Source organism: Lonchura striata, chromosome 4 (genome assembly GCF_050655825.1).
Source record: "Lonchura striata isolate lonStrDom1 chromosome 4, ASM5065582v1, whole genome shotgun sequence".
NCBI classification, from domain to species: domain Eukaryota; kingdom Metazoa; phylum Chordata; class Aves; order Passeriformes; family Estrildidae; genus Lonchura; species Lonchura striata.
In genome coordinates, this window is record NC_140706.1 from 67,488,084 (window position 1) to 67,503,417 (window position 15,334).

At 38.5% G+C, this 15,334-nt stretch overlaps 1 protein-coding gene across 12 annotated transcripts in view; it reads right to left on the minus strand.

Annotated features, from left to right (window-relative positions):
* The window catches only part of BLTP1 (bridge-like lipid transfer protein family member 1), an 86,775-nt gene that overhangs the window by 10,654 nt on the left and 60,787 nt on the right, over positions 1-15,334 (minus strand). For 5 of the 12 annotated variants that reach the window (XM_085579301.1, XM_085579302.1, XM_085579304.1 and 2 more), the window contains 19 exons: positions 15,072-15,310; positions 14,193-14,437; positions 13,569-13,674; positions 11,518-11,615; positions 11,243-11,428; positions 10,395-10,563; positions 9,685-9,896; positions 8,854-9,052; positions 8,163-8,222; positions 7,115-7,341; positions 6,454-6,654; positions 6,118-6,248; positions 5,130-5,253; positions 4,865-4,974; positions 4,082-4,172; positions 3,495-3,557; positions 1,749-1,993; positions 939-1,154; positions 616-796 (listed from right to left, as the gene is read on the minus strand). In XM_085579301.1, the coding sequence (XP_085435427.1) occupies positions 616-796; positions 939-1,154; positions 1,749-1,993; positions 3,495-3,557; positions 4,082-4,172; positions 4,865-4,974; positions 5,130-5,253; positions 6,118-6,248; positions 6,454-6,654; positions 7,115-7,341; positions 8,163-8,222; positions 8,854-9,052; positions 9,685-9,896; positions 10,395-10,563; positions 11,243-11,428; positions 11,518-11,615; positions 13,569-13,674; positions 14,193-14,437; positions 15,072-15,310 (3,103 nt within the window). The remainder of the gene's footprint in view (positions 1-615; positions 797-938; positions 1,155-1,748; positions 1,994-3,494; positions 3,558-4,081; positions 4,173-4,864; positions 4,975-5,129; positions 5,254-6,117; positions 6,249-6,453; positions 6,655-7,114; positions 7,342-8,162; positions 8,223-8,853; positions 9,053-9,684; positions 9,897-10,394; positions 10,564-11,242; positions 11,429-11,517; positions 11,616-13,568; positions 13,675-14,192; positions 14,438-15,071; positions 15,311-15,334) is intronic. The other 7 variants (XM_085579309.1, XM_085579308.1, XM_085579306.1 and 4 more) reach the window with 5 other exon arrangements.

Below are 15,334 nucleotides of genomic sequence, written 5' to 3' on the forward strand. Positions count from 1 at the left end.
CTTGCTTCTCTCTCTGTCACATCACATGCATCCTGTGCCACGTATGAACACAGCCTCCCTTCTGCCTTAATGCATGGTGGAGCTGTTCCATTACTAAACACAGGCCTATAGAAACTGGCATAAAAAACCCAAAATACCCCTGAACCCAGGGGTTCACACCTCCTCCACGTACACAGTAGACTATGCCTCAAAACACAGAGCATAACAAAAGTTGTAGAGAACATTTAGTTATTCCTGAATTTGACTAAAAGCAACAGGCAGGACCTAAGGTATAATTGTAATCCCTGAAGACAGCCTGGAATACTGGACATGGACACACATAGTTCTTTCACATTGAAAGACTAGAAAAGCCAAGCTGTATCAAGTGAGGAGCATTTGATTTATGGCATTGCCTCAACTGAATTGCATGACAATTTCCTTCAAGCAGTGACAGATTTTTCCCTGTTCTTACTCCATTAGGGGTTCAAATCACAAAATCCAAGGACATTTCTGTTGAGACCCGTTCATGCTAGGACATAGAAATAACATTTAAAACACCAAGGGAGTGTACAGTTTGACTGTGTTGGAGAGAAAACATTGTCACTGCCTGCCTTCTGAGTTATCCCTTCATTTTACCTTTACATCCACCCCAGGAATATAAAATACTGTTGTTTCCACATCACTGGATTTTGTCTGCAGAGATGATGGCACTTTCTTGCCAGCAAGTAAGTGAGTAGTAGATGCATAATTAGTTTGAAATTTCTTCTTTTTTGAAGGAGACTCTTGATCCAAACTTCTGGAACTCCGATCATAGCTCCTGAAATAAATGTACTCATGTTATTAAAGTAATTTCCTGTGCCACACTGGGTCAGAACAATTGCAACTTATGGTGCTGTTATTAAGCAGTGATAATTACTACAAAAAAGTGCTGGTAATAAACTAACACACACATTTCTTACCTTCGTAAACTGATGTCATCATGCTCTTGCTGGAGCATTGTGGGATGCAGCACACACTTCCCACAATCAATTTCAACCCTAATATCAAGCTCAAAGTCAATGTTTCTCTCCGTGGTGGTGCCAGTGACACTCCTGTTGGTGGGCGTCGTTGGCCAGCGCTCAGTGAACAGCTGGTGCACAGCAGCAAAGCCTGTGGCTTTCTTGCGAGAGGTGCTCCTGCACAGGCACAGGTGGGGGGCAATTATCAGCAAGACATTTACCTCAGCAGGGGCTACAAGGCATTCCCAAACTATGTCCACACTGTAGGATCTTATAAAAACATTTTGGGAAAAGGCTTTATCTGATATGCAGCAATACAGTGACCCATCTTGCATTAGCATGTCACATTTCTTAATATAAGGTAGTACAAAAAACTAAGCTTTTCTTAAGTTCTCAATCAAAAAAGGAACAAAAAGATAGATACACAATAGATTTCATATTTGTAAGTATCCACGTTTTTACACCTGTTTGTGGACCTGCACCTGGTTTTGTGCCTCAACAACCTCACTTTCCAAGTTCTTTTATTCTGTTCCAAGACCTGAAATTTGTATCGGTTACCTCCTTTTCTAATCAGGATCCCTCCTCCCCACACAGTCACCTCTAGTGAACACAACCTCACCTGCCTTCCACACACATACACTTGAGTATATTCAGTACTTCCTCAGCAACAGAATTTGTAGCTTTAAATTCAATATTTCAAGTTTGAGAGTACTGAAAGCATATGCAGGTATCTTCTTCATTTCTGTGTTGTTCCTCAGGACCATTACTTACGGTGGTTTCCTATAAAAATACGTCCTCTCCCTTTCATGGTCATCCTCCTTCTCCGAGTCCTCACTGCTGGAGGATAAGCTGTCATCCCGGCGTCCTTCTTCAGGCTGGAAGGGAATGCCGGGTGAGAAGACAGCTGGAGTTTTGGGTGAACCAAATACCGAGCATGAGCCTTCACTAGTAGATGAGTAATGGGAGGGACCATCAATAGTTACGGACAAAAGGTCCATTTCTGTCTCCTCTGGAAACTGATTGTGAAAAGACAAAAAGATAGTAAATTTCCACAGATTTGATTTCCACAGAGAATGCAGTAGATAGATCTGGAAATAAAGAAGCAGGCCTGCTATGAGAAACCCTCACTTCTGAGTTCCTCATAACACGGAGAGAGCAGGTAAAGGAATTGCAAGAGGGATTATGAAAAAGAAGGGAATTAAAGCTTGGTGAGGAGACCTTTGCCATTGCCTAGTGATTGAGCTCAGCCCCGTAGACAGATAATCATCATGCTCTTACCAGTTTAGAAGGAAAGGAAACATTTCATTTAAATTTAAGAACTATTTTGAAAGAAAAGGACAGAAGGCAGCCCAAGTGCCCATGACTTGCAGGAAGCGTTAGTGAGGGCACGCAGGGCACTAGACAGAATGTACAGCACCGCCCCAGGCATCCTGGCCCAAGCACGGAACTGAATGTCCTAAAGGAGCCTCCTGCTTCTCCCAGGAACCATGCCACAAGCCATTTTCCAACATTAAATTCTTAAAATGCCTGTGAAAACCATCTGCAAGTGTTAAATTCCAGCACTTCCTATGCAGTGTCACTGCAGAGCTACACAGTCTGCAAATTCAAATTAGAGCTCTGCTGAACAACTGGCATGTCAGGAAAATACATTTGATACTTCCAAGTAATTGATAATATTTTGCTATGCCAACGAAATCTAAGCTAACTGGGCTTTTACATAACAACAATAGGTAGGGTATCTTTTAAATGTGAACATATTTAAATCTGCAAAGCACATTCCCAGGTGTCATTTCCACCATTCTCTCAGAAACAGGAATTTATTTCCGGGGAGCATGAGGAGAGTTAGATGGGAGAAAACGTCCATTAATGTCTCTTCTGTTTGTTTTTTGTTGTTTGTTTTTTTTTTTTTTGTTGTTCACTTATTTATTTTTGACTTTTCTGATTTGCTCTGAGTTTTGGGTTTGCTTGATTAATTTTTTTTAAATAAAATACTATTTTTCCTAAACTTGGTTTTGAAAGTAGTTAAAAAAACTCCACTTGTTCTCAGGATATTAAATTTTGGAACGTTCCCTACTTGCTATTATTTGAAAAAATTATTTATTCCACATTAAATACAAGAATTTTTACAGAAATAAGAGTGTGAGAAGATGCCCTCCCACCTGGTAATTATTTTATACAAAACAGAACAGGCAAAGGCACGTACTAAAATCAGCCTCTAAAGCATATTTCAAGCCTAGACTTGGGCCAGTTTACATGAGCCTAGCTCAGTCTTTAAGCAAAAAGCCAGTAATCCATTTTAAAAGAAGTTTTGAGTCTACATAAGGGTGTAGAAGCACTTTGATTGTTGTTCATAAACAATAAATCATGTTCCTCTGCTTAGTTTACATATTTAAGTATTTTCAAGCTTGGTATACATTCTGTTTAGCTCAGTGCAAAAGAGATGAAATATTGAAAAGCAGCTCCCTATGAGATAAATTAGTTCTCTGGCAAAGAATACTTGTTTCTGCTCAGAAATACCTGAAAATACCCTTCCCCTGGACAGCTGGATTGTTGTGCAATCCCCAAAGCTGTTTGATTCAACTTAATAGAAATAAAAAAAATATAGAAATTAAAATAATTACAATAATCTCAGTCATGCAAAATAAACATTTTAGACATGAGAAAACATGGTAAAAAAAAAAAAAAAGGAAAAAACCCCAAACCAATTCAGCAATTCATTTCAAACATTGAGAAGGATACACCTGCACAGCTACCGCAAACTAATACCCACTTCCAAAACTCTATCTATATATTCAAACACCAAAAAAACCTAGGTGATTTTTTGTAAACCTCTGACAAAAATCCCAAGAAAATTACTACTGTGTGAGCCTAAGAAACAAATCAAGCCATTTTAAAATACTTTTCTTTCACAAGTCAATTCATTTCTGTGCCAAGGAACCAAAATACATCTGTCTTCTGACAAAATAAGTCTATCTTCCAAAAATGCATCTGTAATTTGAGGCAAAGCAGACACAATTTGTGTTTGCCTGGATATAATTATTTCATGAACTGGTGACCAAATGGCAGAGGAAATTCAATTATATGGCATATAAAGTAATTCTTACAGAATCTTGTATGTTGAAGGTTACTCTTGGCCCAGGGGATGCAGCATCCACACGGATATCTGGGAGGTCTTCACTGTCTCCCAGTCGAGAGCTACAAGCAAAAAAACCAAAACAGCTTCTTGAGTTGTACTACAGGATTTTAGGGTCATGCAAACATTTAACTACACAAATACAGGGTCATATTTATAATTTTGTTTTAGGGAAGAATATATAAAATCACAGTTCAAGCGCTTGAGTACATGAAAAGGAAGGAGGGGGAGAAGAAAAGAGAAGGAAGCTGCACAGGACTTGGCCAGTACTCTATCTCTCCTAATGGTCTCTATGCAAGCTTTTCAATCCTGAGCCAACATGGAGAAATTACAGAAAACTAAGCTATTTGTAATCTGCCACATGGGACAATTAAGTCACACAGAAAAAAAGCACCTCCCTTTCTTCTTCTCATTACAACAGCCCTTTTAAAAGGCAGATGATTGTCAATCCGGTGTAGAAAAGATTTTTACACTATGCGGTTTTTCCTTATATACATTTCTTCAATATGTTTTGAAAACAGGATTCTGTAGAACACCCCAAGTTGTAGAAGTGAAATCTTCTCAGAGGTTCCAGAAAAATGAGAAAAAATGCTTTTTAGAACATGCCCGCCTTGCAAAATTACTTCTTTCTATCCAGTTCCACCACAAGCAGCTGCTGCCTGTGGTAAAAGGACTCTTCAGGCCACAGTCCAACTTTTTCCCCATTTCATGTGCTGTTGTGGCTATCACAGATCCCAAATTCCAAGAGGCTCACCTTGTTCTGTCCATTCTCTTCAGAGGTGGCCTCCCTGATGCCGAAATGCTCTTCGACCGGCTGTAGCTGGGTTTGTAGCTCAGACCCCACTTGTCTTTCAAGGAGGCAGCCTAAACCAGAAACAATATGGAAATACAACAACTGAGAACACAGAGAAAAGCTCTGGCGTGCTAAAATGCTACTGTACATGGGAGTGCCAGCAAAGTAAAAGGGTTTTTGGGGCACAAGTGCTACAATACTCTCAAAGTAGCCTAATCCCTCTCACCCTCATGCTGGATCTACGGAGCTTTTTGCGGACGTCCCTGCGGATGTCATTCACAGCCACCGACTCCAGCTGCTGATAGCGTTGAATTTCTTGGTTTATGGTCCCTTCACTTGCACCTAATTTCCTGGAGGTAAAGCATGGTTGAGTTACCTTACAGATATTATTTCCACAACTTCAGAAATCTGTGTTTTAAGAATGCTTTCCCTGGGAGTTACATAATTTTCTCTTTTGTCCCAATACTTATGACCAGCACCAAATACAGCCAACCATAGAAGCACGAAAACAAACATTTAACCTAAATTCCTAATCTCAAATAAAATTTCCCTCTGAATGGTGACAGAAATTTCATTTTAAGTACAAACAGTAAAATGTGTATCCTTTTTCATCATTGAACACATAACTACCAAACTCTGTATTCCCATCACAGACAGATCCTTTTATAGTAAGTCTGTCTTGGGGAAAAGGGGAGAAAAGCCCAAACAAGCCAAACAAACCATGTTTGCAAATACTATTAATAAAATACATAGAATGTCAGATGAAATTCGTGAAATCTGAAATAAGTGTTTCTTTAGGGTTATCTCAAGTAGCGTGTAAGAAAGTTTTCATGTTTTATCTTGAGAACATCATGTACAAGATGCAAAAAGTCTATTGAAATATTTTTCTTCTTCTTCCTAAGCTTATTACAGTTTCAAAGTAATATATTTTGCTAAAGTAATCAGCATGATAATAAATCAAGATGGAACTATGACTTTGAATCAACAGGAAAATGATAATAAATCAGTCATTAAAATGCAGAGTCAGAAAAATACAGACTAATCTGACACTTATGGAACAACCCGAGAGATTGGAAAGAGTACTTGCATATATAGCCTTTGCTTTTGGAATCCAAAAGGACAATCTTTTATTTTGAAATAAAGGCAATGATTTGCACTTAACCTTAACAGTGCCACAAGATGCATGATGCAAACATAAAGTAAACCCCACTTACTTTAGGTCATCAATGACTTTCGCTTGCTCATTGAGCTCTCTAATATCAACCAAACGTTTCATAAATTTCCTTCCTCGCTGTTCTCCAGTTTGGATACTGGAAGCTCCCTGCCGCCGGTGATCAACGATCTCCTGTTTAAAATGAACATCTCATTAATGTCCTCATGAAAAACTGGACATCAGTACATTTTGAACAACAGGCAAAGTCAATTTCACACCTTCAAATCTGGACTAGTGCATGCAAAAGAATCAATTCATGTGAATAGGCAGCTGATTGGATTTTTTCCAGTGATCCGAAGCCCATCATTCAGTTAGACACACTGTAACTACTACATACATGTCCCCATGAGCAGGATCTGCCTGCTTTCATATGTGCTCTGCTAGGCTGGAGCAAATCTCGCTTCGCTGAGCCCAAGAGATATTCTACAGGAACAGAGTACCGATGGGTTGGGGGGCTCAAACCCAGCAGGTGATTTACAATCCGCTGCCCAAATGTGAGCTTGCGTGCATCTCCACCCAAGGAACCTCCACCTGATTTCTGAACAACAAACAGGAGCATTAGTGTGCTGGGAAAATGTTTCCTCTCTCAGCAGGCAAGAGACATTAAGGAACAGGTGTTAAAATGGTTTTGCAGAAAACTAAAAAGCAAGGTCAGCAGCATATTGAATAGAATTTTTTTCATGTTAGTAACTTACTCTCCTGTGAAGAAAACCTAGAAGAAAGCCATGGCTTTTACAGTTCAAGTACCTGAGGTTAGGTGTTGTGTCCTCTCCATGTTTTCAAATCCAGATCGTTATTTCCACATAACACCAGTAGAAATATGATCTGCAATTTGTTGCCTTTGAAATATGGAGTTAGAAAGCACACAAACATTGCTGATTTGCAACAAGACTTGCATGAACTAAAAAGACTCATATGCTGGACTCAAGATTAAGATCTTTCCATTTGACAGAAGACTTTCTCCAATTAGTAGCACTTATTTTGGTGGATTTACTTACTGCATGTATAGTGGGAGACATGGTGTCAACTTCATCCTCATCTGAAAGGTCAGCTATGTTCACAGAGTTGAGGTCAGCAATGTCATCAATATCTTCCTCTCCTGTCAATGTTGTGAGGGTATTGCCCAAAGCATTCAGTCTTTTCCCAATGTTTGGATCCATGTGGACATCAATACCACACATCTTCCACAACACATTTAGTGTCCATGTTCCTGCACTGCTACTTTCTGTGTTCAAAAAAAAAATCAGGTTAAGCAGTTTTTCCTCTTTTATTTAATCCCCTATAGTGAATTATGTACCCATTAGCCAACTGCCCATTCTGAGAAAAACACATTGCACAACTGAAATGCTTGATGAAAATACTTCACAGTATTTCTTTAACAAAAGATGCAATACAGGCAGACCTAATGAAAAGACATCTCCTTCAGAGTGAGTAAAGAGCATTTCGAGCTTCAGCTCATACAAATGCAGGGAAGTACACTATTCCAAAACAGAATTTCTAACAGCAAAAAACATAAAATATGTCTTTCTGCATGTACAAATGCTGACCTAGTAATTCAGGTCTTGATCAACGATGTTGGAAGATGTTATATGTGTTGTACGTCTAGTGAATATCCTGTTTGCCCAGGATTTTTCTGAGTGCCACTTTTCAACATCAAAATACAGACCTTGCTCTAAGCATGTCAACACAAGATACTGGTTTTCTTCCTAGATGGAAGTATGACTAACACAGAGACTGGCAGCTGTTTCTGAAGGCTCTGGAGAAGGTCTAGACTACTTAGACTGGGCAGAGAAAAATTTAGGAACAAGAGAAGCCTTTTCTGGAAGAGGAAAGAGAGGGATAGCAGTTCAGCAAGCAAAAACCTCAGCATGAGGAAGATTTAGCAGTCCCTAGGACAGGAAACAATGGGATGACATGACTGTTATGGCAACTGTTGCTGACTCTTCTCCAGCTAATTAAATTAAAACACAGTTAAAGGACTTAAATTTCATATTTTATGAATGGTTTTCAAATGTAGGACTTGATTTATTAAAACAAGCACATTACCTGCTGCAGCTTGGCCTGTTGTCCTAGAACACACTTCATAGGTACCATCTGGCACAACACCTACATGAAGCATACAAAGCAAGTACAGTGATTAGGCAGCCAGTAAAAGCTGCTTTAGAGCAGCCCTTCCCAATCCCACCCTCAGTCTCCTGCCTGCCATAATTAAAGAATGATAAGAGTTCTAGTTTATTTCCCATTGAAGGACTTTTCTTATTTAGTAAAGTGAACCTACTTGGTAACATCCAAATTCTATGTATAATGCATAACTATATATATATATATGTATTGAATCAACTTTAAATTTAATAATTTTTTTAGAATGTTCATCATTTTATATATATATATATATATAAATATTCCTTACTAGACTATTCCATATTAGACTACTATTACTAGACTATCTTCTTGGGATCTTATGAAATTGTTTAAGAGCAATGCATCTAACTCTTTCAACATCTCCCAGGCAGAGGTTAAATTATTACAATGATAGATAAAACAGCAAAGTTTATTAATAATGGAAAACAACAAAGAAATACAACCTTTTAGATCCATATTATTTTGCTTTCAAAAGGCCACAGTCTTTTCTTTAAGTTTTTTGGGAAAGCTCAGCTGTTTTTCAAGTCAATGGGAAGGGCAAAAGTGGATTTATATCTGAAATACTCTTGTCCAGTATGAAATCACCCACACTTACATGCATTCATGACTAGATCTCCTCTTATTTCTGGTTTCCAGTCATCCCAACTTGTCTCAAAGCCATCAGCAAAGCGGATGCAGAAGTTTTTAAAATGACCTTTGCTAACTAAAGACTCTGAGGAGCAGGCAGTGATGAGTGTGCTTTCAATAGTCAGGACTAAAGCAGAGCCAGTGTCGAGATCTGCAGAGTGGTTAGACTGGAAAATAAAATCACAGGGAGAATTTACTGGTTAGTGCAATGTCAAAGTGATATTGTACATTTACCAAATGCCATTTATCTTTCTCTATTAACTGACCCTGCCCATATCTCCTTGTATTTTTCCTTCTCTGCAGAGAGTTCCAAAAGCTTCACCTCTGCTCATACAATGCCTTGCACTACTGTTTCCTAAATGTAACACCTATATTATAAATGTATTAGGGCAGCAGGAGTCAAGCTTGACTGGAAAAGGAACAAAAAATCCATGTTTTTGATCAAGGGCTATAATCCATATGGCCCCATGACCACAGATCACAAGCCAAGAATCAATTGTTTTCTCCAAGAAAGATGACTTGATTGAACAATGACAAAAAGTAGCTTTAACTTTATGTGATTTTTTTGGTGTTTATTTTGATGTGTACAATTATGTACAATTTTAAGTGTACAGAATGACTGATTAATTTCTAGCTCTGCATATGAATATCTATAATTATGTTTCCCTGTAAAAAAGCCCACATATTTCCTTTTATAAACCAGATCCCTATTGAAGCTTCTGTCACTTGGTTCATGTATTAGTACACCATGTACAAACTGATGTTTTAACAGACTTCCAATAATCACACTTTTGCTTACCTGGGGTGTGTTAGTGATGGGCAGGCAAATTCCTAAGTCATTGACAGTCAGCTGAAGGAACAGGGTCCCAAAAGCCTGTGCAGAGGTTTGCTGGATTCCAGGCAGCATATCCACCACTTCTTTCGTGGCCATATGAATATCTTTATGCAGAGCCATTCTCTGCTCATTCCAGTTGTCATACGCTGCCTTGTAGTTCAGCCAGAATAGCACAGCTTAATGAGGAAACCAAAAATGCTTAATTGAAATCAACACCTTAAAAAAAATAATGTACATTCACTAAATAAATTATTTTTGTTCTCCCTTTTTACAGCTCCTCCATTACTATAAGTCAGAGGCTATATAACAATGGACAGACATATATTCAGGGTGCAGCGATCAGGCTCGTGCTTCAAAGATGGACAAACCTGATCACTTACCATCAAAGTTAATAAATTAAAATACAGAAAGTCCTGCTGTTGTCAGCATCAGTCATCTGTGAGGATTTACAACAGCAGCTTCCTCCAAACCATCTGAAAACCAATCACCTCAACATGTGGAATTTTTGATGTTTGATGACAGATTCATCAATCTGTTGGTGTGGAGAAGATCTCCCAGATTTCTCAGGTACTTAACATGAAATATATTGAATCTTGAATAATCAAGCCTTTTGAGAAAAAATATATCTCTCCCTCAGCATAAACACAAACTTGTAGCAATTGTCTCTACAATACCTCTGTCAAAGGCCACGGGCTGGGCAAAAACAATGGGTCTGTTCAGAGTAATGAGTACAGCTTCCCTGTCTGATGAGCCACTGATTTCTTCTCGGAGAGCATTTCTTAATCCAATTCTTGTCTTGAAATAGGCAACTTGATGGAAGTCTGATCCAGCTTCTTCATAAACCTTAAAACGTTCCAAAAAATGGGAAGAGGGAGGGGTTTGCAGCAGGGGAGAGTTCAGGGATGGGGATGGGAAGAAAAAAACCCTCAAATAACTGCATTTGAGAAAATATAAAATTAAAACAACAAGTTGTGTCCTTTCCTCTTTGTCTGCTCTAGCCAAAGGCCCTCTGAGGATCTTCAGTATTCTTGCATTAAGTTCTGATCACAGCCTTATTTTCTTTATCATAAAGTGTTAACTAATGTAGCTATTTATATATCCTGATCCTCTATTGTGACAGTTGATTTATAGGTCCTAAGATTTCTATTTGTTTCTAGGCATCATAAAACACTTTTATAAACTAGAACGAGTGATTCCAGGTAACAGCAGGTTGGTACAACTGTCAAACCAAGACAGACAAACTAGGTCAAAATGTAGGGCTAACAAAGTTTGGATCTCCTCTGATCTTATTATTTCATTCAAATATTCTAAAAAAATCATATTTCTATCAATGAAAGTTCTGAGTTTGACTCACTAGAAAGGCTATTACTGTTCTAAAGGGCTAAGAAGCTCTAAGATTATTAATAATATGGTGGAAAAAAACAAAACAAAAAAACAGCACTGTGCAACAATCTCTTGGCTTATGTAATTTTTTAATCACATATTATAAAGAACATTACATACAAAGATCTTGAGCACTAACCTGATGTTTAACAATCTGTCCCAGTGCCAGATTCAAATCCACCTGGCATTTTCCAAACAGTTTGAGGTAGCTGCTATTTCCAGGCATTGCCTTGGTTTGCAGTCTGTTGGAGAGCTCAAGTTCTATCAACCCTGTTTCAAACCTCACAGCACGCATCGAGGGAGTTGTAGCTGTCACCTGAATTCCCTGATGGATAAGGAGTTATGAGCATCTGGTTCAGAGACATGATGAGAAAGGAAAAAAATCCCACCACTGTTTTGTCATTATAAGATTACCTTAAACTGAAGGCTCAATGAGTAAAGAAGAATTTTTGGTTTATCTCCATCTGTTGTGCCATCATGTTCATTCCAAAGAGGTATTGGCTGCTCCCCTCCTGTATGCATTAAATATGCACAGTCACAGTTTTATCAAAGAGAACATTTTAAAACCAATACATATAAAGAGGTGACCATGAATTAAGTCTCATTTTAAACAGCGACCAGTTGAAAATTTATAAAAACAAGTGAGGATTGGAGACATCTGTGCAGATTCATCTTCTGACATGTAATTAATACCTCTCCACCAAGACTGAAGGAATGGAGGCATGCTCCTCCCTCCTGGAAAGTTTTACACAGTAAGTCTCAAAGCCTGAAAGGAGTAACACCTGCTTTAAAAAAGATGTTTTTTGTCCCCGGCACCAATGTATCACCTACTTATCTGATTATACAAATTTAACACTTGACCAAATACTACACAAACTCCATGAAAATGAGGAATTGAGACTATATCAGTATTTTTCCATGAAAGGAGGATAGAGTATTCTGCAAGTATTTTATCTTTGGGTTTACTTCCTCATCCTGGCACAAGTCACTGCAAGTTATGTACCCTTGAAGAAGCAATCCTGGATTAAATTCTTGATATTTATCTACACTCCAATTTAGTTTATATGAAGGGCTTGCTGGTAGAAAAGGCCAAGCCATTAATTCTCTCCAAATATGCCAATTGATCTAATTACAGTTATTCGGTGGTAAGGACAAACAGTTATATCACGGATTCAAAAAACCCCCAACAACAATAAATTTTTATCAGTCCATTTTGCATCTGGATCATTTTCTTTTAATCAAAACTGCCTTCAATTTCCAGTTGCAATTATTATGGACTGCTCTGTTCATTAACTAGCTCTCAGTCTGTGCAACTTCACCTTCAGTAATGGGTGCTTACACAGTTTTTATATAAGGATAATGTGCAAACAATACTTTAGTGCAACACAAACAGTAATTTGAAAAACTACTGCAGCACATCACACTAATTGGTATTTTCAAGCCATTTAAAAAATTACTCTGCTTCAAGGCAGAGGAACAGAGCCAATTTTTTCCCCTATTGTTCTGCACTGAGCATCCAGACTCACGGATTTCTGACCTGACCATGTCCCTACTGAACTACCCCAATACAGAAGGCAACAGTCACATTTCAAAAATCATCAGGCTGGTATGTGCAATAAAATTTACAGTCTAGAAAAGCAGAGAACCAGCACTGGTAGTAAATTCCTCACATAAAAATGCAGGAGAGATTGAAAGGCAGAGTCTAAGAAATGCTGTAAAAGCTAATACAGGTTTCCTGGTTCAGCACTGTATGCTCCTCCACAAAAAAAAATGTTCTAAAAGAATATAATGACAGCTGTCAGAAGATTTATTCTTTCCCTAAGCATTTCCTTATTACCCAATACTAATGTATTTTGGCTGGAACAAATATCAAGTGTTTCTTGTTAGCCTTCAGGGAATTTGGCATTTTCCATTTTCTCCACCGCATTTTCTAACTGCCTCAAGGGCATGTCATGTGGACCTGCACCATTCTTTTATTGCATTTGTATACCTGAAGGTCTATATATACACACACACACAGAGGGACATGAAAGGAGGTAGATGTACACACAGACATTCTTTTTACTCAGTTACCACTTTTTATTCTTTCTTTCCTCATGATGTTTCCAGCTACTGATGAATCTTATTAAACTAAAAATTAGCCTTTTAGGATAACTAAAAATAATGTTCAAATCAAACAAAGTGAGTACACAAAGTAACCCAGCCAAGGGCACACCATGGAGAGACAGAGACGCTGATGTCCAGAATGCCAAACAATCCTGCTTCCCAATAAAACTCCTGCTTATGATAGACATAGAATACTTTACAGAGCCTCTGTTATCATTTCCAAATCCAGTTCTGCTTCCTGCTGCTGTTTGCAGTGCTAGAGGTAAAATTAATGAGCTGATCCTGAGAGCTACATAAAGGTTGCCATCAAACAAGGTTTGAGGATCTTAGTTAAAGCAACTTTTAAGTGTTCCACTTACCTGAAACCTTCTGTATGACCTCATTTACTTCCTTCATGAACACTTTTTGCACAAATACTAAATGGTTTAAAAGGTCAGTTGTGAGATTATGTTCGAATGAGCCAACCTGTGAAAACAGAACATTTGAGAACAAACCTTAGTTTTAAAAACAGTGGATTGTTAAGGTTTTTTTTTTTTAGCTGCAAACATCAGAATTCTCAATTACAAATATGCCAGACTATTTTTCTGACTAAGAAATTAGTTAGCAGGAATGCCCTGCTTTTCCCCAGCAGGTGTTTCTTTTAAGCAACACCTTTTTTCTCTCCAGGAAAATTAACTATGGAAATTGGCACACAAGTAGAACTTACGAATAGAACACTCTGTGTCGAGCAGAAAATTTTATATCGTTAAAGTTCTCTGTCATGTCATTATTCCACTTATGGAGCTCTCTAGTCACAAAAAAAACCCCAGGAAACAGCTATAAAACAATAAAACAGTCTTCCAGTTTTTCAGTATTTGGATTCAGCCTGTAAACCTGAGAGTTCTGGAGGAGATGGATTGTTTAAAAAATGTGAAGATGCACAGACAGAACTGTAACAGCAAGGAAATAAGTTATCAAAGAAGCCTGCAACCTTCAAGACCTACCTCAGCCACACAGCGCAGGTAGTTGCCCTGCAGGTAGTAGCCTTGCTTGGCAGGGAGCTCATCGATGCTCCAGATCTGGTCAGAGTAAGTGTCATGCTCTTCCATGACATATTTCCCTGACATGGTGACAGGAGGCAGGTTGAGACTGGCCGAAGGAGGAATGGTTGACATGTCAGTGGCAGAAACTTTTGAAGTGAAGCGCAGTCTGTGGTTTGGAAGCTCAAAATTAAATCTGGTTTGGGCACCTGTAAAATGAACGCGAGGAAAGAAAAGGTATGAACTGCTAAAAGAATCTCTTACTTATCCTTAAATTCAAGAACAGTTTTGGAACAATAGAAAAAAATTTGAAACACTAAAAAAAATTTAAAAGTTAAAATGCTTAAAATGTTACTGAAGTTTACAGACCCAAAGAACTATAAATATCCACCCACATGATTCAGGGTTTTCTCAATTTCTAAAGAAAGTGAGGACTCCACAGTAATAAGACTGAGGGGGAAGTCATACAAACCACCTCATGAGTACTGAGGCCCTACAAGACTATTCTCAAGTAACTTTACAAATTAGAATTTAATTAAACAAAGATCACACAAACGTATTTTAGCAGTCAGAGAGAAGCTTCTTGGGAGGATGCTATATATGAATGTATACATGTCTTTATGTGCTCTTGCACTTTGCCTCTGGGAATTTTCTAACAACCACAGTGAAAATTCTCTATATGGGCCCACAAATCACGGAAGCCCATGTTAAAAAAAACAAAGTTAATGTCAACAGATACAAAGCTCTAGCTATAAGTCAATAGAAACATTGAGTGCTTTTGGATGTTTATAGGGAGGCCAAACTAAAAGCAGTAATGTTTTTAAAGCTCCAGAGAACTGTTACCTGTCATTCCATGACTCCTCATTCTTCCCATCTTGTATTCCGCCTTCAGGGAGGGCAGGAGCGCTGCTCCGATGGCAATCCCATCTATCATGGCACTGAACTTCAGCACTATGGGCTTCTTTTCCAAGCCTTCTGGCAGCTGTGGGAACTCATTTGTTTCAACCGGTGTTTGATTGATGCTCGTTGGAGTCTTCTCGGAGGGCAGAGGAGTGGCCACATCTTCTTTGGCTGGCTGGGGCCTGTGGACCAAGACAAAGAGCAGG